This window comes from Physeter macrocephalus, chromosome 20, assembly GCF_002837175.3.
Source record: "Physeter macrocephalus isolate SW-GA chromosome 20, ASM283717v5, whole genome shotgun sequence".
In the NCBI taxonomy this organism is placed as follows: Eukaryota; Metazoa; Chordata; class Mammalia; order Artiodactyla; family Physeteridae; genus Physeter; species Physeter macrocephalus.
In genome coordinates, this window is record NC_041233.1 from 85,221,008 (window position 1) to 85,247,399 (window position 26,392).

Genomic DNA, 26,392 nt, shown 5'->3' on the forward strand with positions numbered 1-26,392 from the left:
AGAAACGAAATTGAGTTATTTGTAGTGAGGTGGATGGACCTAGAGTCTGTCATACAGAGTGAAGTAAGTCAGAAAGAGAAAGACAAATACCTTATGCTAACACATATATATGGAATCTAAGAAAAAAAAAAAGGTCATGAAGAACCTAGGGGTAAGACGGGAAGAAAGACACAGACCTACTAGAGAATGGACTTGAGGATATGGGGAGGGGGAAGGGTAACCTGGCATGAAGTGAGAGAGTGGCATGGACATATATACACTACCAAATGTAAAATAGATAGCTAGTGGGAAACAGCCGCATGGCACAGGGAGATCAGCTCGGTGCTTTGTGACCACCTAGAGGGGTGGGATAGGGAGGGTGGGAGGGAGGGAGACGCATGAGGGAAGAGATACGGGAACATAGTATAACTGATTTACTCTGTTATAAAGCAGAAACTAACACACCATTGTAAAGCAATTATACTCCAATAAAGATGTTAAAAAAAAAGGAAAAAGAAAAAGTATTTCCAAGCTTCCCTTCAAGGTGGGAGCTAGAGTCCTGTTGGGCCCTGGGACGTGGTGTACTTATTCCAGTCAAGACACAACTTTCCCATGTCCACGCACACAGAGCTCAGGAGGTGGAAGCTCCAGGGACCACCCTTCAAAGGTCAGAATATATAAACTTGATACCAAACTAATTTCCAGACTTGGGGATTAGAAGAAAGGACCCTGACAGGAAATGGTATGGTCAAACACTTACCCAGGTAACTGGAATACATTTGCAGTGTTAAATACCAGGACTTGAAAGAAAATGTGTTTCTAGATTTAGGTAGGATCTAAATGAAGATAAATAACTAAATAAATGTGGGACAGAACTAATCTATAGTATAAATACCCATTGAAACAAGTGTTACCACAATCTGAACCTGAACAGACAATATGAAGTCTAACTTATCAACTTATATTCAACATTTCTAATTGAATATAATTAGAACACAGCTCATCCATTCCCTCTGATCACATACACTCACATATACATGTATATAATCTTTTATATTTATAAAATGTAATATATATACATATATATATAAATAATTTCCCAAACAATTTTTGCACCAGAAACAAAAAAAAAATCTAAAAGAGAATTTAGATATCAATTAAACAGTCTTTTGGGTGTTTTATATGGCCTCTTTGTACAAAGTGAATATTTTCTAGGTAACCTAATTATCACTTCATAAAGTTTTACAGACTTCATTTTTTATGTATCTACTTTTACCTTTTGCAAGTAAAGAACTGTTCCCTTTAGTACAGCATAAAAGGTCTTCCATCCTCGCTTTCCTCTTGGAGCTAGAAAGGGAAAAAAAAATTGAAAAATTTTATTTGATGGAAATTTGCATTTTTCGAAGGAGAAACTAAAAGGTCAACATGGTGATTATGCTTCAACGTTCCTGGTTTATTTGCTACTGAGACTAATAATAATGAGAACTAAAATTTTCTTGAGCCTTACTGTGTAACAGGCAGTATTATCTCATTTAATCCTCACAATAACACTGTGAGGTAGGTACTATTACTCTTGTCTTTTTATAAAACTGGAGCACAGAGAAGTACTCTGCTTATGGTCACATAACTAGGAAGAGGGGAAGCAGGACTCTGAGCCCAAGCAGCAAGGCTCTGCGGTCCGTGCTCCAGTAGAGGTGACTAAAAGACTGAAAAAGCAAGAGTCATATTGGAAATACACATTAATCTAAGGGCTCACGAACCAGAGCCTTCATGGCTTCGTCAAAGTTTCCAGGAGTCATAAGAAAAATGTCCCGGAATATAAAAGGACTCCTCTTGGCCTTTCTCCCAAACATCCACCAGCTGGATTGTAACTTTAATTATTACTACTCCTGTGGCAATTTGTGATATCTCTGCTGTAGATCCTGCCGCCCTGTAACATAATTTTTTTTGTCTAAATGTCTCTTTCAGTAGACTGTGAATAACCTGAGAACAGGTATCCTTCATCTTCAGAATTCACAGAACCTACTAGCATAGTGCAAGGCAGACATTAGGCACCTTTATAAAAATTCTCCAAACTAAGTTTCTTCCGGAAGTCCTTACATTTCCTTTATTTATATTTTCCTGGAGTATAAAGTAGAATTTCTCTATTGACTTATATAAAACTTTGCAGATTGTCCTAAAGTAAAAGCGCAGATTAGCAAAACAGTTTACTATTTGTTCTTAATCTTGATAAAATTAAAATCTGTAACTGGAAAAGGTTATTACCTGAATACCATTTCTCTAAACATGTCTACCAAATATGCAGGAAGGGCCATTTATTCTTATTCTGTTATCAAGCATTTGGCTGCCTTTAGGCTGTCTTTAACCTGGATGCCTGATTAAATTAGGAAGTGCATTATTCTTAAGCAAATCTTTTAAATCTCCTTTGACTGAAGAATCCTTAGGCTTGGAAAGTAGGTGAATAGCCACCTACAGAACACGGGTGCTCCTGCCAACATCATACTGAGATATCCACCTGGCAAAAAAAGGACTCAAAACATCCGCTCTGTACGTTTCCAGGGGAAATAAAAAAATTTCATCCCATCTGTTTCCACCACGTAAGGTTTTAAAGTGTGTACTCAAAAATAAATGATCAAAAGATGTATATCATAATCTTTTTTTAAAAAAATTTATTTATTTTATTTATTTATTTTTGGCTGCGTTGGGTCTTCGTTGCTGCACGTGGGCTTTCTCTAGTTGCGGCAAGCGGGGGCTACTCTTCGTCGCGGCGTGGGGGCTTCTCATTGCGGTGGCTTCTCTTGTTGCGGAGCATGGGCTCTAGGTGTGTGGGCTTCAGTAGCTGTGGCTCGTGGGCTCAGTAGTTGTGGCTCGCGGCTCTAGAGCGCAGGCTCAGTAGTTGTGGCACACGGGCTTAGTTGCTCCGCGGCAGGTGGGATCTTCCCGGACCAGGACTCAAACCCGTGTCCCCTGCGTTGGCAGGTAGATTCTTAACCACTGTGCCACCAGGGAAGCGCCATAACCTTCTTTATAAAGAAAAACAAGTGGCTACTATAAAGAAAGCCATAGATCATCATATATATATATGAAATAAATGTTGACTGCCTTTTTCAATAGATGTCAAATTCTGATCTGGGCCATGTGAGAGCAGGGCACACAGAAGTGGCCCCGGGCTGCAGGGGCTGCTGCAGAGGAGGACAGAGGCAGCTGGTGTGGTGGAGGTACCTGCTGGAAGGCAGACCAGCTGGTCTCTAGACCTTGTCTCAAACCGCTCCTCTCACCCACTAACCCTAATTCGGTAACTTCCGACCAGTCTCCCAACCTCTCAGGACTTCAGCTGCTTCATTTTAAAATGTGGATAACTCATATAACTTAAGGCAAAGCACTGGTTAATGCTGGAGAAGAACTTAGAGAAACCCTTCTGTTTTCTATAGGAGGAACATAGGTCCTGGATTTGAAAGGCTTTCCCCAAAGCCCTAAAACTAATTTAGTGGCATCTTGAGATTCCTTCAGTTTAAAGATTTACAAATCTACTTTTCTGCTTTTCAGGTAGAAATCTATTAATCTGTTCCCAAGGTTGTTGACCCAGAATCATAACCCTGCCCCTCCCTCAAATGCAAACCAATTGCTCTTATCTAAGTTTCAGGAGGAAGCTTCAAGGAGAAAAAGAAGAACTGGTTAGAACCAACTAAGCCCAAGATGGGGGAAGATTTGACTACCAGTGACCCTGAGCCAGATTAGCTAATCAACACACCCACTGGCACCAGGACAGTTGACAACTGCCATGACAACAACCGGAAAAGCCCAAACAAGGACTGGAAAGGAGTGTTGCATCAGGTCCGGATCCAAACCACACCTCTATTCATGAATATTCCTCCCTCTCTTTCCAATTCCCTCCCTTTTACCTGGACCCTCCTATGTACATTGTGTCTCTGCCTGAATTGGGTTGAGAAGTTGATTTGGGAACCAAGTTCTGGCTTCTTTCCATTCTTTGGCTGTTGAATAAAGCCTGTGCTGTCCCAGAGTCTTCACTGGTTTCATTATTGGCTGTGTGAATCCGAGCAGAAAAAGAACCTCCTTGACGGAGACAAGGAGTCTCCACCCAGGTTAGGACCCCAGTGTGGGTCTAGTCCACCAATTCGGTAACAAATTCGTGTACATGTTCACAAAAACTTAACAGATCTTCATCTTTACCACACTAAGCCTCCTAGAAATGGATACCAAAGATCTCTCCAACCGAACTCTGATCGCAAGTCACCTGTGGGTGACCAATGCTGAGTCAGGGTGCATTAACCCTGTGTGCCATGCTCTATTTTTCCAGCTCCCACAGAAGTGTAAAACTTAATATTGTTTTTGGTCAATTATAACTTAGTTGTTTAACGCACACCACAATGCTAAAAATAAGACACTCGTATTACCTCCATTTTACAGTGAAATTCAGGGAAGAAAGGGACCACTGTGCACTAAACAGGATGGGAAGGCTGTAGAAGCAGCCTCAGCGGCCCTGATTTTAAAGCCACACACACAGTGCGGCTATGGCTTCTGCACCCTTGGTGAGGCTTGCCATGTGACACACAAGGGCTGGACCCCAGTGAATGCGGAGCATTGTCCCTCATAATGACAGCTGTAGAGGGAGTTAAATCTGACATCATAGCACATACATTATTAAGTACAGAAGGCTGGGGAAAGAGCTATAACTGTAGTTACATAATGAACATGGTGGAAGGAATCAGTGAGGTTACTGATTGGAAACTGGATGTATCCTACTGCAAGGCTCTAACTACAAGGGTGGTAGTGGGTTGGTAGGTAGATGCATTTTAACAAATATCTGGGTGCCTACTGTGAAAAGGTGTTTGCCAAACTTGATCAAAAGATACCATTTTGTGCACTAGACTACGCTTCCACGGCTATTTTTAACATGCATACCCAGATTCCGAAGACTGCTTTCCTTCTTCTTGAAAATAAAAGAATCTTGGCGTATTTTAACTCATCAACTGTCTCCAACCTTACATGATAACAGTGTCTATTACTTTTGTTTAATACTACTGAAGTAGACATTTTGTATACATTGCCACTGTCTGCTTAGATTTTCCCTCATGTTTACCATAATATTACCTTTATTTGTTACTTCTGTAACTCAGGTTGTTTTTGGAGGCCATTTTCAACTACTTCTTGAAATCTATACTTAGAAGTTCTTTTAGTGAGGGTCTTTTGGTGGCAAATCTTTTTCTGTTTTTCTTCATATGAAAATGTCTTTACTTCATAAAAAATTCTAGGGACTTCCCTGGTGGCACAGTGGTTGAGAATCTGCCTGCCAATGCAGGGGACACGGGTTCGAGCCCTGGTCTGGGAAGATCCCACATGCCACGGAGCAACTGAGCCCATACACTACAACTACTGAGCCTGCGAGCCACAACTACTGAGCCCGCGTGCCACAATACTGAAGCCCGCGCGCCTAGAGCCCATGCTCCACAACAAGAGAAGCCACCGCAATGAGAAGCCCGAGCACCGCAAAGAACAGTAGACCTCGCTCGCCACAACTAGAGAAAGCCCGTGTGCAGCAACAAAGACCCAACGCAGCCAAAAATAAATAAATTAATTAATTTAAAAAAAATTCTAGGTGGACAATTACTTTTTCTCATGAAGACATTACTTCATGTTACGTTTACGTACAGGTTTCTTCACGTTTATCCAGCTCTGGGCTTCCCAGGTATCATTTCCAAACACTTGCAGTCATCATATGTTTGAATACTGTCTCTCCATTGTCTCCACTATTGAAACTTCTGATACTCTAACTTCTCAGTCTACCCCACAGGCGTCTTCACTGCTCCTTCATACTTCATCTTTTTGTCCTCTGTGCTAAAAGATGCTAGTTTTATCTCCAGTACTCCTTGGGCACGCAGATCCACAGATGCCCTGAGGGCTTAGCAGTCCCAGGGCTAGCTCACTTCCTAGATTTGTACTCATTTCCCTTTCACTGTTACAGGCTCATCCACTCATTTAAAAGGTGTTTAAAAATATTTTAATCACTTTTAGATGTTTTATAATGTACGAGTTTTGGAATTTGTAGGCCACGGTATTGCCAAAAAAGACTTTCTAGTTCTTTCTTTTCTTTTGAAGAATTCATTCACAAATTTTATAATCTAGAATTCATTTGAAGCAGGATAAGGAGATAGGAGCTGAGGACAGGATGAGAGAAACTAGAACAAGGAAGGAGGCTATTACAATCGCCCATATGAGAGAAAAAGCCCCAAACATGGATAGAGGTGCACAATAAAGACAAAGAACTGGAAAGAAAGGGGAAGGCAGCAGTGCTAACTGAGCACCTATACTACAGTGCTCTGAGCACTGGGCAAGCATTATAAACGTTCTGTTTGATCCAAACGATCCTTTCAGTTAGGCAACACTGCCTCTATTTCACATTGATGTCTCCATTATAACTATATCTGCAGCTCTGAGAGGTGGTATAAGCTACTGAGGGGGCTACCTACATACGGATTTCAAAGCTACCGTCTAGTGCAACTCGGAGGAGGAAACATGTTCTATGGATACATTAAGGGGAAACTCTCCAGGTGACAATCCTTTGCAATAGTCAGGCGTAGTACTCCAGTGAGGTAAGCATAGACGGCAGGGAACGAGAAGATGGGACAGCAGGGGAATGCAAGTCAGGTGTGTTCTCTGATCTCGCTGACGCCTTCAGAAGCACCCCTGCTCATGGCGATGCAGCTCAGAACTGAGGCACAATCCTGCATCTGCCCCCTAGCTCACCTAGCATTTTGCAGAGTAATAAGGCTAATAGCAGTATAATTGTAGCAGTAGTGATAGCATCAGCTAACATTTATCGAGAACATACTGTTTTAAGCACTGTTCCAAAACTGGATGTGTGTTAACTAAAGCCCACAACTCTGTGAGGAGCCACTTCTATATTCTTCATTTTACAGAGTGGACTCTGAGACTTCACTAACCTGCAGCACTAGGTTCCCCGTCGCACTGGCCACTTTTACTCTGGTTTGTATGCAGGGAAAGAGCAGTCAGACTAGACTCATCAACAATGAGTTGGCTAACTCTGAGATATAGGGGTGATATTCAAAGTAAAACAAGAAACAAAAAAGTCAACAGGCCTCTGTGATTATTCTACACCACACACACACACGCAACACATTTCTGCAAAAGAGAAATTCGCAGCTGTTCCAAACCTGAGCAGTAGTGAAACTATCAGTAAATCTTCAATATTATAAACCAGTTCTTATTAATATTCTGATCTTATCTTTATTATACATTTGAAGAAGTCTTCTGGAAAATATGAAGTACAATGAACAATAGTTTGGCTTCAGTTACTACCACTGATCTTTAAAAAATAGTCAAATGCACAACCGAGAATGAAAGCACAGCCTGTCACCCTTCTTTCATAAAGAGGAAGGTATAAAATATTCCTGAGCAATGAAATATTCAATAAAGAGTAATGATGGATATATGCCATAAAATAGATATTTATTTTTTAAATTCACCAAAAGGTATAAGCTTTATGCAAAGGTTTTTATTTGCATGCTATACTCTCCAACTTTAATTTCTTCTGAACCGAACTGGGAATAGATTGCATTTAAGATCTTACTGTTCCAATTTTTCTATTTTCATCAAAATCTTGGCCTGTTTTTGACCACTCCTCACTGTGGGTTCCCTGATTATCTACTTTTTCCTTTTCTTCAAGTTTAATATCAGAAAGACTTAAGAAGCATAGAAAGACATAGTATGGACAGTGTCTATTTTTTCTTTTAATACACAAACCTTTCTTTCCTGTCTGTTGGCTTGAAAAACGTTCTTCCATTGCCCCAGTAAAGTGACAAAAGTATCATTTTTCCCCCAAATGGTAGAGAAGGTCAGTAAGCCATATCCACACTAATTAGAAACAATTCTTAAGTTATGGCCTGAAGGCTAACAATGGAGGCCCTGCCAGGCTAGGAAACAAGGGAATTGTGAGGATGTAATAAGCTCCATGTAAAATACCTTCAATTTCTCTATGTTAACGGGAGAAAGACATGTAAAATATAATGCCATACCACCGAGGGCATTCCAAAATAAATCTAACACCTTGCTGAACTTGGAAACAAAGATGTGCTCAGCAAAAGCCCTTCTACACTGTACAACTGGGACATGTCTATACGAGATTTGTAAAAGGCACAAGACATTTCTAAAGTTTAATTCCCTAGTGACAGCATCTGAAAACTGGGCAAAATTCTTAAAGTATCTCTATTATAGGATGAAGAGATATGCTACCTTGGTAGGAAGCAAGCTCTTCAACTCTACGTCACTGAGGCAGCTGAAGGTGCACCCCAGGCAGGGGGAGTTTGCTTTCTATGACTGGTATGCATAGGATTTAGATAAATTCATGGATGACAGCTCTCCCTACAAATCATTATGTGAAGTTAACAGTAATCCTTGTATATTTATCCCTAACTTCCTTTCATAAAATATTCTCAGGCACCACCATAAGAAGTACCATTAAATCTTAGTTGAGTAACTGAGACACTCAGATTACTGCTTGAAGCAATGGAATCTCAGCTGCACACAACAGAAGTTACCTTTGGGAGAAAACTCACACAATATTAAGCAACTCATAGTGTTAATTATCTCTAGGTTTATAACAGAGTGGTAGAAATCAAACAGTACTATTACCATACTATATTTCTAAATCATTTACCTTTGAAACCTTTAAGGCAATTTACACATTTTTAAAAAATCAGTTAATCTTTATAATCTTTCTCTTTACCACTGGGAGCTGCTACCTGCAGTCAACTTTATTTTATAAAAGGAAAAACTGGGGCAGCCTTACAGGAACTAGAAGTACAACCTATACCTATTGCTTTTCCCTGAAAAATATTTCCTTCTTTTTATAATAGAAATAGGTTTACATCATTGGTAGAGAACAGAACATGAAACACAAGAGAGAACTGGAAGAATATGCTCCCCAGGATGCCCCTGGCAGGATGATGTTCACTCTGGATGTGATTCTATTCCTTTAAGAAGTCAAGACTCTTACCCTAAATTGATCTTTCTGGAATGGCAGAAAGTACTCCGGACCAAGAACCAGGAAACTTGGATTTTATTCATACCCTGCTGTGTACTATTTCTCTGACTTTCAACAAGTTGCCTAACATCTCTGGTTATAAATCTATAAAATGACACTACAACATACAATAATTACTTTACAGTGTTGTTTCATAAAGGTTATTAGGACACAAACCCTACCCCTAAACAGTTCACATTAACAGTGAAACTTAATACAACATGATAAGCTGTATAAACCAAACGGTAGCATGGCACTAACCGAAAGCAACCACAGTGGAGGTTTCAAGCAGGTAAAGAGAGGAGGAAGTCACTAATTCTACCCATGTGTAGGGTTTACAAGTCAGAGAAGGTTCTAAATGAGGATTTCGTTTTCAGCAGAAAGAAAAGGGGGAGTTTTTCTTTGGTCCTCCAACTTCTCTACAGTTTATCTGGACTAAGACACTGAATCAAAACATGGATCTCAATTACAGGAGTCTCATAACACCCATCACCACCATCCTTTATCAGGACGGCCTCTGGACAAAAGCCAACATAGTATTTTCCACAGAGAGCACATGATTTGAAATTCTGGTTTCACCTGAGTGACCTTGGGCAAGTCAGCCTCTCCATGCGTCACTTACTGTCTCTGGAAAACAATAATAAAATGCTACCTACACCTCATAGGGTTATTCTGAAAATCAGATGAGTTAATATATGTGAATCTTTTAAAAGTGTATTTTTTATTGTTAGGGATACTGTCTGCTAAAAGAAAATGCATCCAATTTCCATGCTAAAACACAAAGACTTACTTTATAAACATCATTCATGTATTCAGAAATTTTTCTTTGTTAAAGTCAATATTTTGAGAAGAAACCACCCCCCCCAGCCCCAGACATTCCTGATGCATTTTTAATAGAAAAGGGGTAACCTTTCACCCTTAATTTAATTGGGGGGAGGATGGAGTACAGCACGTTCATTAACATATTTATTGTTTCTGTTTTGTCCCAGGTCATGTCCTGTCTTGACATTGGAGACATCAAACATGAATGCAAACAATAAAAGTGAACAGTGGGAGGAGGAACAAAAGCTGATGGAGAAATTTTTACCCAAGTAATAAGCCATAAAAATGTACAAACCCAATTTGTAAACAAATACCTTCCTCCACTCAGCTAGGAGATGGTTTCACAGCTAGCCATTGCTAGAAGCACAGGGAGAATGTAAAGGACTTGTGCTGAGATTGGAGAAGAGGGCAGGACATAATAAGAACATATCATCATGAGCTAAGGTTACGGGAAAAGTGTGCAGGCAGCGAGAAAGACAAAAATGACCCAGAATAGTTATTTTTTCAGGAAAAACAAATACTAGAGTCATATAAACTTTTTTAGAATTTTGACAGATGAACTATCCCTCACATTTTCTTGGCTGCTCCTTCCCCAGATACCAGCATGACCTGCCCCTTCACTTCAATCAGGTCGCTGCTCAGATGTCACCTCCCCCAGGGCTTCCTCTCCTCACCTTGCCTTATTTTTCTCTGGATCACTTAACAGTCACCTGAAATACCACCTATTTATTATTGAGCTCCCTCATACTAGAATGGAATCTCCAAGCAAGTACTATTTGTTACTGTGTCCAGAAAGCAGATTAAAAACTCAAAAAAGAAGAAAAGCATCAGATGTCCTAAATAGGCATGTATATGAGGCAACTCAACAAACATTAAAGATAATTTTTTTAAAAAGTGTCTCCATCATTTAGGTGAAATACATTTGAAAACTCAGGTTGGTTAAAGAGCAAAGAGGAGGCAGGATACAATTTTCATACAGATTATTTCAACAAGAGGATGTTGGATATGGAAATAAGGTATCAGTAAAGACCCAGGCTCACAAGGAACAAACATAGCTTGACAAATTACTATGGGTTTTCAATAATTATTAAAGAATGGACATCTGTGGAAAGGGACTTTAAATTCTAGGAAACAAACACCATCCCATAATTCTTTTTTTAAAAAATTGACATATAACTGACATGTAACAGTATGTTAGTTTCAGGTGTACAACATGATTTAATATTTGTCTATATTGCAAAATGGTGACCACTATAAGTGTACTTAACATCTATCACCATACATTGCTGCAGTTTTTTTCTTGTGACGAGGACTTTTAAGATCTATCCTCTTAGCAACTTTCAATTATGTAATACAGTGTTATTAACCATAGTCACCATGCTCATAATTCTTATAAACTGAAGGAAGATGCTGGAGAATTTGCTATTTTAATAACCACCTTAAAAAGTTGGACAATAGCAAAATGTTACTGAAGTTCAATAACTTCACTATATGTGAAAGGTATGAACACTGAACTCCAAGAAAATCAAGCATACTATGATTTTTCATAATTTTTTGAGCAATTTTCAGGATTCATTATCAAACTTACAGAGAGCAACATACTAAAATAAAATGTAAGCATAAATTATTACAGTCTATCTGAGGAATGCAGGTAACTGCTAAATCAGATAAGCCTGAATCTGGCTCATCAAGTGACACCAAATCAAGTTTCTTCAACTTCACAAGCACCTTATGACCAATAAACTTTAGAGTCAAAGATGCTGCTGAGCATGCATTTCTACAAATAGAATTCAAATAGGCTACCTTAATTGTAAAATAGCCCAAGCCCCATTGGCACCTTTAACATGCCCCTGGGCAAAAGCTACTACAGGTCAACAAAAATAATTCCTAGTGGCAAGGAAGAGCAGCCTGCAGACAGAGTCTGTTCTCAGGGAAGATGACGGCAGTCTGACTGTTTTCCCCCAAACTTAGGAGCTTCAGGAGAGACTGCCAGCTCCTCTTTCTGAAACACGGTTCCCAACCCTTCCTACAAGACCTCTGACACAGATGCCAGAAAACAGCCCACTGCCATGGACTGCATCTGAAGTGATGCCACCATGTGTGTAACTCTTAGCGTTTCCATGTCAGGCCAACCTCTTCCATTTGTTTAGACTGCCAGTGCTTGGAAGAGCTTCACCCCTTCCCACCTTGGGACTTCCCACCTTGTAACCAGGACTGCATTCCTAAGAGGACTGCAAGAAGCAGCCTTGATACAAATTACTAAGTGCTGCTAAAACAACATGAAACATTTGTCAACGATCGCCATCCCCAATTTATTTATGGTAAGAACATTATGGTAAGAACAACAGCCATTAGCAGATTTTTAAAAGGGAGGTTTAATACCCACCACCTTATCATAAGTCATCTTAAAAAAGAGACAACAGGCCCCAAATGGAGTCACTTGTGCTCAGCCCACCTCACCAGACCGAGGCTTAATAACTGCAGTAATTGCAGTACAACCTCCACCAGGAATGGTCATAACTAACTAGTCTGGAAGTTTCTTGTCAGCAGCAATGAGGAAATCTGCTACACAGGCCCTTTCCATACCCCAGAAGAAGATGAGGTGACCACTCTCCCCTTTTCCCTTCCCTCCTGCCTATAAACGCCTTCCACTTTGTACGGCTCCTCCGAGCTCCTCTCTGCTTGCAAGGTGGGACGCTGCCCAATTGACCGATGGTTTAATAAAGCTAATTATATCTTTTAAATTTATTTTATTGAATTTTTGTTATTTAACAGTCATTAATTTTTATTGGTAATCATGCTAAGTGTTTGTTATACCTTTTTCCATTTGTCTTTATTTTGAAAACATTTTACTATATTTTAGACATTATATTTCATTAGGCCTTTAAATATTCTATTGCATTGATGTTATATTTTAAATAACAAATGTTTAACATGAAATACTGATTTTCCCTGATAATGTAAGTTATATTCGTCCAGTGTCAATGGCAAAAAAAATTTCAAAGTAAATAAAAAATATGGAAAATAACAGAAAAAAACACACATAGAAAAAATATGTAAAATCACCAGTCTAGCCACCAGAGAGCTTTTCAGTATATAAGGTCCTAATCATTGTACTATGCACACATCTGCCACAAAATTGGGATATCATACTTGTTTCCTTTAAACATTTCTACTTATATATCATATGTCATTTTAAAAATGACTGCAAGAGTGACACTGTATTGCTGTTGCTGGTCATTCAGCTGTTTCCAAGATGATGAGGGCAATAACTCTGCTGCTGCTAATATTCTGTACCTAAAATAACAATTAAGTTCTTAAATAACAATTAGGTTCTTTCTATGTGCCAGACACTGTGCTAATAAGCACCTTAAGGTGGCATTCTCACCTTGAGGCTTTTGCATTACCTATTTCCCTCACTGGAATACTCTTATTATATATGCCTTTTGTATCCAAAGATGTTATGGACTTCCTTTTGCAATTCAGCTTTCAGCTGAATGACACCTGCTCAGGTATATCCCCTCCCTCTCCTTATTTCCCATCAAGAGTGAATGGACTGGCACACAGCTGGTGCTCAAAAGAATTTCTACTTTGCAGCCAGTTAAGCCGACTGTGCTCTTTTCCCCAAGGGGGACTGGTGTGCAGTGGCTGCAAACAACAGGCTCCTTGGTAGTGTAGTGTATGAGCCTGTTGCCAGTATTGGTTGCCCTAACGGATGTTGGATTCAGCCCTTTCCAGTGGACATTCACGACTAGTATGCTGTCCCCAGTCGAGGCTCCAGACAGGTATGTGCGGTGCCTTTGGAAAGCCCCAGGGTGCAGTGGCCAGGGTCCACATTGGCCAAGTCATGATGTCCATCCGCACCAAGCTGCAGAGCAAGGAGCATGTGACTGAGGCCCTCCTCAGGGCCAAGTTCAAGTTCCCTGGCTGCCAGAAGATCCACATTCTCCAAGAAGGGGGGATTTACTAAGTTTAATGAGGATGAATTTGAAAGCATGGTGGCAGAAAAGCAGCCCATCCCGGATGGCTGTGAGGTCAAATACATTCCTAATCATAGCCCCTGGACACATGGCAGGCCCTGCACTTGCGAGAGCCTTGGCGCTGTCCCCTCCCTACTTGCCCACCAATAAATTCTACTTTCCTGTCCAAAAAAGAATTTCTAAAATGAATCAATGATCTATCTAGTTTCAAAGCTCAAATTCTTAATTCTGTACTATCCAGTGATAAAATTTTGGTACATAAATTTCCATCACCATAATTATTTCCTTTAGGAAACCAGTATTGCATTTTTAATTTCAAATTTACATCAGGTTACTGAAGACTTCGATAAATTGTAATAAAAATAGAGACATCAAGATTATTTTCTTCTTTCTCCTAAATTTTAACTATACTGAAAATATAAGTAGAATGAGTCAACAGTACAAACAGAATAATTTCTAAAAATCAGATGTAGTGAAAACTGTGCATTCTTCTTTCAGAAAGAAATATTCAGATTCTGAACAGATTCTTTTGGTGTTAAAAGATTATAGTTTCTATTCCACATTCCTTGTCAAAAGTATTGCTTCTGAGGAGAACGGTGGGTGACCTCTTTTAACCAACACTAATGCAGGAAAGGGTGGATTTTAAATGAAAGACAAGAGCCATCAAAATGGAACTTAAAAACCTAGAACGTATTCTTTTAGTCTAAATGTAGAATTGTGAAGAGGCACTCCTCATCGAACACACATAAAATGCCACCAGAACTAGACTGCCACCAAACTCCTACTTGAGGACTCAAATGGCTGCCCTCATGGCACTGCTCTTTGGCCTTGCGTCAAAGGGCTTCATTATACAACCCTGCTGTCACAGAACAGCAAAGTGGCAAGGAGGGGGAACTTAGCCTAGTTTTAAAATAATTGCTTTGCTTTGCCTCCACTTAAAGAGTCTTTCTCTAATAGGAGGAGACACTGTCTTCTGGGGAAAAAATATTCCACTTTTATTATCTCTTAATTACAGTGTCACTGTTCCCAGTGTTATACAATAACAAAGAATTCTGCCTGCAGTGCCATTATAAACTCTATTTTCAGTAAGTGTGACTCAGAATAACATCTACTCTCTCAAATTTGACATGTGGGACTGAATTTTCAAAACTTTCACTGACAGGCAACGTGTAAACCCCTCTAAAGTGAGTGAAACCCCCTAACCTTCTCAAGACACTACTCAACACTCCTTACATCCAAAGCGTTTAAAATGAGTTCTAAAATGTGAAACAAATATGGCTCCCACACCCTTAAAAAGCAATTAACATTTCAATATTTCAAACAGAAACAGATCTCAGGTGGGTAAAATCACTGAAGAATCTATACTGGAAATGTGATTAAAATATTTCAAAATTATTAAAGTGGTATGTCTACATAATTAGCTTCTTTGATTCACTTCTTCCCAATTCCTCCAATACCATTTTCCAAAAGAAACCACTTTTTAACATTTACTGTTTCTCGGGGTAGTTAATTTGCATCATATCCCTAAACAATGTGCTGTGATAATAGATTGTAAAATTCTCTATTGATTTTCTGCTGCGAGAGATGAGGACCTAGCAAATGTGACTGGCTCCATTCCACCTGCCCAGTACATTTGTATGGCTTTTTATCTGCATCTTATTTGTTGCCCCAGTAGTTTTAAGAGCATGCTAACAACATTATTTCCTGCTTCCTGGATATTAGGTAGCCCCTTTCCACTTCTAAGAGCAGCATGATGGCTCTATCCCTGTTTCCCTGGGGCTCTCCCCTCTGTACTTTTACACCCCAAATTCTTTCATCTGTACTCTTGCAGGGTCAAGGTGGACAATATTTACATTCCATTGTGTAACCGTAGTTAAATCTTTTACATTTCTAAATATGAAAAACAAAAAACCAAAATTTTATTATTGCGGTGAAGGTTTAAAATATTATACTGGTGAATACTAATTTTGGGGTTTTTGGTTTTATAATTATTATTTTTCTTGCACAGACTTCAAGAAAAATACCAACTGCTTCTAAATTTCTCATGCAATCAAGTGTTCTATCAAGTTTGAAAAATTTTATAATGAAACATTAAGAGATCAGAAGGTTATCAAGAGCAAGAAACATATATGTACCTAATTTTTAAAAATTGTCAATATAGTTGAATTGCTAGGTACTCCTCACTGACTGCATGTTCTTCCCTTTGCCAGAGGTAACCACTAAGCCATATTTAATGATTTCTATGTGAATATGTTCCTATTAAAAATAGTGCTGTGTTGCATGCTTTAAGATGTTACCATATGTGCACACTCTTCTGAAAATTGCTTTTTTTCATTAAACATTACCTTTTGGGCTTCCCTGGTGGCGCAGCGGTTGCGCGTCCGCCTGCCGATGCAGGGGAACCGGGTTCGCGCCCCGGTCTGGGAGGATCCCACATGCCGCGGAGCGGCTGGGCCCGTGAGCCATGGCCACTGTGCCTGCGCGTCCGGAGCCTGTGCTCCGCAACGGGAGAGGCCACAGCGGAGGGAGGCCCGCATACCACAAAAAAACAAAAAACAAAACAAAAAAAAAACATTACCTTTTGTGAGAGTCATTCAGGTTAAAAATCGTAACTCTAGTTACTTGCTTTTCACTGTTACATAGTTTTCTACTATATGAATATATGAAACCTTTCCAATCTCTTATTAAGGGCCATTTAGGTTGTTTTATTTTGATCTAACATAATGTTGCTATGAACAATCCCCCCCTTGTAAAATGGCAAGAGTTTCTGTAGATACGTACCTAGGACTGGGTTAACCGAGACACAGGTGTAGGCTCTTCCAACTTTATTGATTATTGCCAACTGTCTTCCAAAGTGGTGATACCATCGACACTCACATTCACAGAGTGGGAGAGTGTTCACTGCTCTAAAACCCTTGCCAGCATTTGGTATTATCACTCTTTCAAATTTTGGCCAGTGTGACATATGTGAAATGATATCTCACTGTGTGTTTAATCTGAATATCCTTGATTACTGGTGAGGCTAAGTATCTCTTCATATATATTTATGGATCACTGCAATTTATTTTTCTGTGAATGGTCTGTTCCAACTGTTGCCCATTTTTCTGTTATGTCGTCTTTCTAATTAATTTAAGATTCCTTTACACACACACACACACACACACACGTGCGATATTAATCCATTATTAGTAATATAATATGCTACAAAGTATCTTCTCCAAAACTGTGGATTATCTTCTAACTTTTTAAAAGAGGAGTCTTCACATTAATGTAATCATATATAGCAATATATCCTTTCACTGTTTTTGTTTTTCTAAATCTTAAGAAAGCCTTTTCTACCCAAAGGTCATTAAGATGTTGTTTCACATTTTGATCTAAACATTTTAGATTTTATCTCTCAAATGTTTACATTTAATCTACCTGAAACTGATTTTTCTGGTTGGGCTGAGGTGGGGAACATACACAGACACACACATACCGCCAACCCCACCCTCATTCCATAAGCACACACACCACACCCACCTCACCCCCTCCACAGACACCACATACCTCCTCCGACTACACATACCACCGCCCACACCCTCAGCACCATTTACTGAAATAGTTCTGTTATCTTCAATCATCTGAATCACTTCCTCTGTTGTATAATCAAGTTACCATAAACACTGGACACTGCTACTTCTGGGCCCTCTTATCTTTTCCACTATCCTTTGGATATCTTGTCATCTGGGAGAATGTCAGCATGGTCCCAACTGTACTTCTTCCACTCAATTCTGAATGTTTTATATGGTACCTTAGCTAATAATATATGTATTTAGAAACTTGTGCTGTGGATTCTAGATGGTAATTACTCTCTGTATGGTACACCTAAATGTTAGCTCTTAAGAGGAGAGAAGCTATATTTAATGCAGTCTTTGTACATGTATAGTCTTAGGTACTTGAGGAGTGTTTAATTCATGTAGGGAAAAATTCATTTCTTGCATCTCAGCTTACATAGGCTGTGGTAGTAAAACTAGATAAGCACTGCATTTTTTGCCACGTTGATATCATTGAAGTACAAATTTAACACTAGGTATGGTCTTGCCCATCTGTCTGCCCCCATCTCCTTAAGGCTACCTCAGTCTAAATGGGAGGCAGAGGTGAGGGGAGGTGGGTCACAACCTCAAAAGACTCTGGGGCCAGAAAAGTAACAATTATTGTGTAAGGAGGCCTGGTATAATGATATAGGGGTTTGTGGAAACTACGGTCAACCAGAAAATGCCTAACTAAATTCACACAATTCAATTTACAAAAAAGTGCTAGATTGGCCAAGTAAAAGAAATGTTCAGGCCCCACTGGCCCTAGACTGAGACCTCTAGTCATATAAATACATGCTACATTGTAACAGATGGTACTGACTGCACAAAACATGGAGAACTTAAATGTTTTCTAAACATATTTTCTCATGGGCACTGCTTTTAATAATCCACAATTAGTTTGGTAAAATCAGATTTTAGTCCCACCAGATATCCTGATATTCTATATTACAGCTTTGGCTAGTACATTTAAGATGAATTTCCTCCTCAGTAAAATGGGGATAATAGTAATAATACCTGCTTCAAAAGGTGAAGATTAAATGAAGCAATGTATGAAGTGCTTAGGAAAAAGCACTAATATTGAGTAATCACTTAATTATCTCGTTATTCATCATCATTTAGAACATTCATATTTTAAGTACCTTGTTTCCAATCACTTTCTTGATTTCCACAAATATCATGCATCAGGTTAATAAAGCTAAGAGCTTATATTGAACTTTATTTTCATTCTACCTGACAAAATCCAGAAGATACATTTTGTTTTCTAAATTTGACCATTCAAAGCTTTCCCTTAATGTCAGATTTAATGGGTTTGGTAAACATCCATACTTCTATGAGATCAGAAATGAAAAGTGATATATTTTAAAGCACATTAGATATGAGTAATATAAAACATACTTCAAATTTGCTTATGGTGATTACCTCTCAAAACAGAAGGATGTATTCAGAAGCAGGTCAGGCGTTGGTGCATTTCCAAGAAGCAGTAGCCATCTAGCAGTGAGATAAACCAGTTCAACCAGATATGATTGGAAGTCCAACAAAAGGGATTTGGGAAGCACAGAAAAGATTAGCTGGGAAGAAGACAAATCCTGTTCTGGGACTCCAAATACACACCTGGTCGTACTCAAATACCTAGAATTCCTTATCACTTTCATAACTCAGTAAATATTAGGTCTTGAGGTCTGAGGCAACTAGAAAGAAATTTCTTAACAACAGGGATCAATAATCAGTTTAGTTCTAGTTATGCCCATTAAAGATTAATTGCTACAGAAACTGCCCTCCGATCATAACAACTAGAAAATAGGACAGTATATATAAAGCAAAAGTTTTCAAACATTGTACAATAGGCAGATCTGAACTGTGATTTAGAAGAGAAAGGAACAAATAAGGTAAGCCCAGATTACTTCTTGGAGGCAGTGTCTAAGATCTAGCAGCAAAAGTAGGTGCCTGGAAGTAGTGCTGAGCTGAGGAGCTGAAGAGGGAGTGTGGTGAGGCTGAGGTGGCTAGAATTTATGGAGCAGAATAAAAGAGAGAGAAAAGCTGCACAAAGTGACAGCTCTGGAGATATGCAGAGGAATCCTCAGGTCTTGGCTGGAGCACTGATCTGAACACACGTGAAAGGAAATGGTCCAATTCATCAAAAATAAGTAGTGGAATGAGTAATTTTAAGAGCTCACAGAGGGCTAAGAACAGCTTGTGTTCTTATCAGACAGAGTGGAAAGACTTCATAACACCAGGGCATGGAAGAGAGTCTAAAGAAGGGTAATAATGCTTTAGTAATGGAGCTAAATAAGTCCCCAAATAAAGGCTGCCCTGGATCCACCACGACAAAGGGTAAAGGCAAGCCTCTAAAGGGTTCAGCTAATCTTCAAGTTACTCATTTGGACAATGGAATAAAATACAACATTCTTTAAAGGAACAAAACCAAATCCACCCCGAAAAATGTCACAAAGTCTGGCATGCAAACAAAAATTACTAGAAATGCAAAGAATGTAACAGTTCCAGAAGAGCACAGAGAGAAAGGAATTTGAAGAGAAGGACCTTAATACAGCTATTGTAAATATGAGAAGTATGCTCAAGGATATTAAGAAAGATACAAACTCGATAAGGAATGAGTTTGAAGGATATAAAATAATGATAATGAATAATGAAGGATATAAAAGTTTCACACTGCAGTTTCTAAGATAAAAATACTATATATGGAAAAAAATACTGTAGTAAACTTGAAGATATAGAAACAAAATTAAAGTACTGAAAAAACAAAATAAGAGTAGGAAAAAAATTGAGCAGAGTCTCAACGAACCTTTTGTGTAATATAGTCTAACATACAGGAAACTAGAGTCCCAGGAAGAGGGGTGGGTGCTATAAAAATGATGGCTGAAAAATTTCCAGACTTGGTAAAAAATATAAACCAATGAATCCAAGAACTTCAAAAAAAAAAAACCAAACCAGACAAGGAAAACATAAAGTAAGGCACCTCATAATAAAACTGCTTAAAATCAAATATAAAGAGAAAAATCTTGAGAGCAGCCAGAGGGGGAGAAACCCACACTAGGTACAGAGGAACAAAAAATGACAGCAAACCTTTTGTCTGAAACCATGCAGGGCAGAGAACAACGGACAACATTTTTAAATTACTGAACAAGAAAGAAAACACTGCCAAGGAATTACACACAAGTGAACATAAATTCCTAAAATTAAGGTGCAGCCTTAATATTATTTTAAAAAACAATAAAACATGAGAACATTTCTCACCAGCAGTTTACTATAAGATATATTGAAAGAAATTGTCCAGGCAGAAAAAAAAAGATACTAAATAGAAATGTGAAACTGCAAAAAGGAACCAGTACACCAGGATTGGTCAATATGTGAGTAAAAGTAAAGAATACCTTTCTATTTAAAGCAAAAATATAACAATGGAGTATGAGCTTTATGTACATAATTAAAATGTATGACAACAGCACAATCCTAGTAAAGAGAAAGGGAAGTAACCTGTTATAAAGATTCCAAACTACACATGAAGTGGTAAAATTTGAAGGCAGACTGTGACAAGTTAAAGACTATACTGTAAACCCTCCAGCACTCATTAAAATGATTAAACAAAGAGGTACAGCTAATATGCCAACAGTGAAGAAAGATCGAACCCCCCGACGCCACAAAACACACACAAGCCCAAACAAGTCAGGAAAAGAGGAAAAAATAAAAGATGGAGTAAGTAAATATCAAAGAGCAAGATGGCAGAATTAAAGTCAACTATATCGGTAATTACTATAAATGTAAATGGTATAAACACTCCAATCAAAAGACAGATTGTTGGTTGAAAAGGCCTACAAGTATGCTGTAGAAAATAATTTTAAAGACAAGATCACAAAATAAGATTAAAAAGCTAGAAAAAATTTCTAGCAAAAACTGAAAGGAAAGCTAGAGTTACTATATTAATATTAGACCAAGTAGATTTCAAAATAAGGAATGTGACCAGGAATGAGGAAGGTCATTTCATGACAAAGGGATCATTTTATCAAGAGGACATAACACGCACAGGTGGCAGAAATGCAAAACATTACAGACACTTTAGAAAACAGTTTGGAAGTTTTTTATAAAGTTAAATATATATATACTTAGTACACATCCCAGCAAGCTCACTCCCTCACTCTTAGGTATCTTCTGAAAAGAGATGAAAACATATGTACATGCAAAGACTTGTTTGAGAATATCCCAAGCAGGTTTATTTATAATAGCCCCAAACTGAAAACAACACAAATGCCCAGCTGGTGTATGTGTAAACTGTAAGATATTCAAACAATGGAATGAATATACTACTCAGCAATAAAAGGAGACAAACTACAAACTAACGCAGCAGCACACAATATGGATGAATCTGCAAAGAACACTACCAAGTGAAAGAAGCCAAGCACAAAAAAATATGCATGATTCAATTTATTGAAATTATAGAAAAGAAAAAGCTCAGTGCCCAAGGACAGATAAGTGGTTGCCATGGGCTGGGAGTAAAGGTGGAAGGAATTAACAGCAAGACCTTTTTCAGGTAATGGAACTGTTATGTATCTTGATTGTGATGGTAGTCACACAACTGAATTCATTTTTCAGAACTCAAACTATGTACTTTAAATTGGTAAATTTTAGTGTATGTAAATTATCATTAGAAACTATGCACTTTCTACTGAAAAAGTTGAATTATCTGCCAATACTTACGTGATTTGAAAAACCATGAAAAACCGAAATGGGAATATCTAGGAAGAGCCTGAGGAATTCAAGGCTGACACTTCAAGACTCCTCCCAAAAACCCTCTCTCAAAGGCAGAAGTGAAGAAGCCCTCCGTGATAAAGCAACCGGCTGGAGTGAAGTCTGGAGACTGGGCCCAATTAGCCCCGTCTTACCTGATCCATCTGTTTTCCCACCTATTTTGCGTTCTGAAGCAGGAGCAGAAACAGAGACTGAAGCAGAGGCTGGTAACAGGCAGAACTTCTTAAGCTGCTAAACAGAAAAAAAGCCCCGTGACACTTAAAACTGCCCTAACCAGCCAGAAGTTCTCAAAGGAGATAACTAAGGCTTTTAAAGGAGTTTTACTGGCAGGAAAACCTCTGGCCTGGTGCAAGGGGACTGCGGTGGCCTGTGCTCCTACTCAAAGGGCTGCTAAGCGATCAGAGCTTCCAGGAGGGGGATTCTACCAACCAGTGACCAGCAACCTCTACACAAGGAGGGCCTGGCCAGCAGCCAGACCAGGGGCCAGCCATGCCTACGAGACTGCCCACACCAGTCAGCCCACCACAACAGGGGGACCCACAGTCCACAGAGGGGGCACCCCTAGAGCATCCAGCCTTGGTGACCAGAGGGGAGTGCGCTGCCAGGACACACAGGATGTCTCCTACAGAAGGCCACTTCTCCAAGGTCAGGAAATGTAACCAACTTAGATACACAGAAATGAAACCAGCAAATAAGGCAAAATGAGGTGACAGAGGACCATGTTCCAAAGAAAGGAACAAGATAAAACCCCAGAAGGAGAACTAAGCAAAGTGGAGACAGGCAACCTACCTGAGAAAGAGTTCAGGGTAATGATCATAAAGATGATCAAAGAACTTGGGAGAAGAATGGATGAACAGAGTGAGAAATTAGAAGTTTTTAATAAAGAGTTAGAAACTATAAAGAGCAACCAAACAGAGATAAAGAATACAATAACTGAAATGAAAAAATACACTAGAAGGAATCAACAGTAGATTAAATGATACAGAGGAACGGATGAGCGAGCTGGAAGACAGAGCAGTGGGAATCGCTGCTGCTGAGCAAAACAAGAAAAAAGAATAAAAAGCAATGAGGACAGTTCAAGAGACCTCTGGGACAACATCAAATGTACTAACATTCACCTTATAGGGGTACCAGAAGGAGAAGACAGAAAGTGGAAGACAACATATTTGAATATATAATAGCTGAAAACTTCCCTAACCTGGGAAAGGAAATAGACTTCTTGGTTGAAGATCCACAGAGAGTCTGAAACCCCAAAAGGACCACACCAACACATTGTAATTAAAATGGCAAAAATTAAAAATAAAGACAGAATATTAAAAGCAACAAGGGAAAAGCAACAAGTTACTTACAAAGGAGCTCCCAGAAGGCTATCAGCTAACTTTTCAGCCAAGATATGGAAGCAACCTAGGTGTCCATCAACAGATAAATGGATAAAGAAGATGTGATATATATAAATGTATACACACACAATGGAATATTACTCAGCCATAAAAAAGAATGAAATTCTGCCATTTGCAGCAACATGAATGGACCTGGAGCGTATTATGCTTAGTGAAATAACTCAGACAGAGAAAGACAAATACTGTGTTTCATCACTTATACATAGACTCTAAAAAATAAAACAAATGAATGAATATTACAAAAAAGAAACAGACTCACAGATATAGAGAACAAACTAGTGTTTACTGTGGGGAGAGGGAAGGGGGAGAGGCAAAATAGGGGTGGGGAATTAAGGGATACAAACTGCTATGTATAAAATAAACAAGCTACAAGGATATACTGTACAGCACAGGGAATTACAGCCAATATTTCATAATAACTTGATCTACATGGAGTGTAATCTATAAAATTTTTGAATCATTATGCTGTACACCTGAGACTAATAAAATATTGTAAATCAATTATACCTCAATTAAAAAAAGAATAAATATGATATGCAAAAACAATAAAGAGAAAGAAATGCTAAAAATGTCCTGGAGACAATTCTTCATCTTGAGGCATCTCCTTGCCCTTTCCTCCCAAGCTGTTAGACTCACTGTCCCTTGCAGCCACTGGAGTGCTGACACAGAGAAAATGACATAGCCTAGTGGGCTAGTGTACAGAGTGCCCAGAAACACAGTGGGGCACTCCTACAGAACTGGGGACAGCAAGGCTTGCTCAGCATTGTAAGTCAGTGTAAAGCTACACTGTTACAACGTTTCTCTTGATTGTACCCTAACAGAATATGCTAATACATTAAGAAAAAAGGGCCCAGCACAGGTGGAAACAGCAGGACTGTCCATCCCAGCCCTGCATGTCTGTGTCTGGAGGTAGGTAGAAATAATCTATCACTATAGCCTAATTCTGCATTAATTCTGCATTAAAGCTGTTAATTCATGCATTAACAGCTATCTTAGTCTATCCAACTATATACAATTGCTATTTCATACTCTGCAAAGGCTATGCTAAACATAGAAACAGACTCCATTCCACTCAATCTTCCAACATGATGTGTCAGCAGATAATCCTGTCACATGGGCCTCCTTCCATTTCCGAGGACTAAGCACACCACACTCACCTACACTGCACCTGTCCATCTTCCACAGAGGTCAGCATTCCACATGTGCTTGGATCTCAATTCTAAACCTCCCTGCTTTGTCTCAAGGACCTCACACTATTTATCATTCTATGTGTTATAAATCCAACCTTTCCTTCAACCATCAGAAAATGTAAACTCCATGAAGACAGGGCCCTTGTCCATTCTATATACTACTGTATTTTTTATGCCTAGCACATAGCAGGTACTAAAAATTATTTGTTGAAGGCAAGAATAAATAAATGAATAAGAGGTTAGAAATGAATAGTCTGTAAGAAATCTTCCAATTCTGAAGTTCTATAATTCTACTTGCAGGAGATCAGGTGCATAATGGATTTCAGATTTAGGGTTAGAGGCTTTACAAATTTCAATAATACTTTTCTAAATAAACATAATACAATTTTTCTTTATCCCTTCACTTTACTTCAGATAAATTCACTTTAAATTTTGAGCCTATCTTAAAGACGAAATAAATGAAATAGAAAATGTCAACAAATGATGCTTACTCTTCTTTCCATCCATATCTGCATGGATTTTCCGAGCCAAGAATCCACTTTTGTACACAGCAGCATTTGGGTCATGAGGAATGTCCAAGAATGGGTTGGTAGTACTCCCAATACGGCTGATGGTCTTTGGATGTGTTCCATTAGCCTTCTCATCAGTACCTTCTGATGGAGACTTTTTTTTCTCTTCATCATCTCTAAAAGGATAAAACAAAGATTGAACACACAGGTTGAGTAACACAATATTCAATGTGAACATTGTGAGTAACACAATATTCAATGAACAGAGTTATTTGGTGTAATAAACTATCATATTTTCTAATGGTCTATCAGTCTTAATAACAATGACCATGATAAGAACTGCGGTTCACTAAACATCTCCTGTGTGCCAGGTAATAATGACCATGACAGTTCTTGTAAGACTGATATTAGTATCCTATACCACAGGTAAGGAAATAGACTCAAAGTTTAAATAAATATGCCAACCACAGACCTAGGAATTAAAGGAAGAAACAGTGAGGATATGACTGTAAAACTCTAAAGCCTCTGGTCTTTACACCTACTACAGAGCCTTCATGTTTGTCTTCTTTCAAACAAGTACAAGTTCTTTGGCAGAGATCATGATTTTGATTTTGAATTCTGCATGACCTAGAATAGTACCAAGCATACAGAATACGACAAGTATAGATTAAGTCTAGTAAACAATATTGGACTATATCTGCCAAATAACCAGGTAATCTCTAATATCAAAACCTCAGGTAAAGCTACCAATGGGTTAGGATGGGGGTGCCATGCACAGTGCTTTGGCATCTTACAGCTACTACTTTCCCAATCACCATTAAAGTCTGGAGCACCCTACCACTGACCGAGAAAACCCCTAATTGCCCAGCCCCTCTTTTGAATCCCCGTTCCTTCAAGCAGGGAAGGTTGAACTCTGAGCTTATAATGTACATTAAGTGTGAAGGAGGTGGTCACATTCAGCTAATAAAGAGAGGGGAAGGTTAGAAGAAAGCTAATAAGCTCTGATATACTGCTGGAAAACACATAACCAGAATAAGAGGATTTGTCTTAGTTCTCCTGTTTTAATGTCCTGAATCATCTCTGGTTTCATTGTTTATTAAGCTTTGAATATTGAA

The 26,392-nt window shown here is 38.8% G+C and overlaps 1 protein-coding gene and 1 non-coding gene across 25 annotated transcripts in view; one reads left to right on the forward strand and one right to left on the reverse strand.

Annotated features, from left to right (window-relative positions):
• PSD3 (pleckstrin and Sec7 domain containing 3) overlaps window positions 1-26,392 on the reverse strand; it is a 706,021-nt gene that overhangs the window by 77,053 nt on the left and 602,576 nt on the right. For all 24 annotated transcript variants that reach the window (XM_055081025.1, XM_055081023.1, XM_055081027.1 and 21 more), the window contains 2 exons: window positions 25,260-25,453; window positions 1,256-1,326 (listed from right to left, as the gene is read on the reverse strand). In XM_055081025.1, the coding sequence (XP_054937000.1) occupies window positions 1,256-1,326; window positions 25,260-25,453 (265 nt within the window). The remainder of the gene's footprint in view (window positions 1-1,255; window positions 1,327-25,259; window positions 25,454-26,392) is intronic.
• On the forward strand, window positions 13,454-13,592 carry LOC112066955 (small nucleolar RNA SNORA70). Its single transcript, XR_002892991.1, has one exon. It is a non-coding gene; the product is annotated as a small nucleolar RNA SNORA70 (small nucleolar RNA).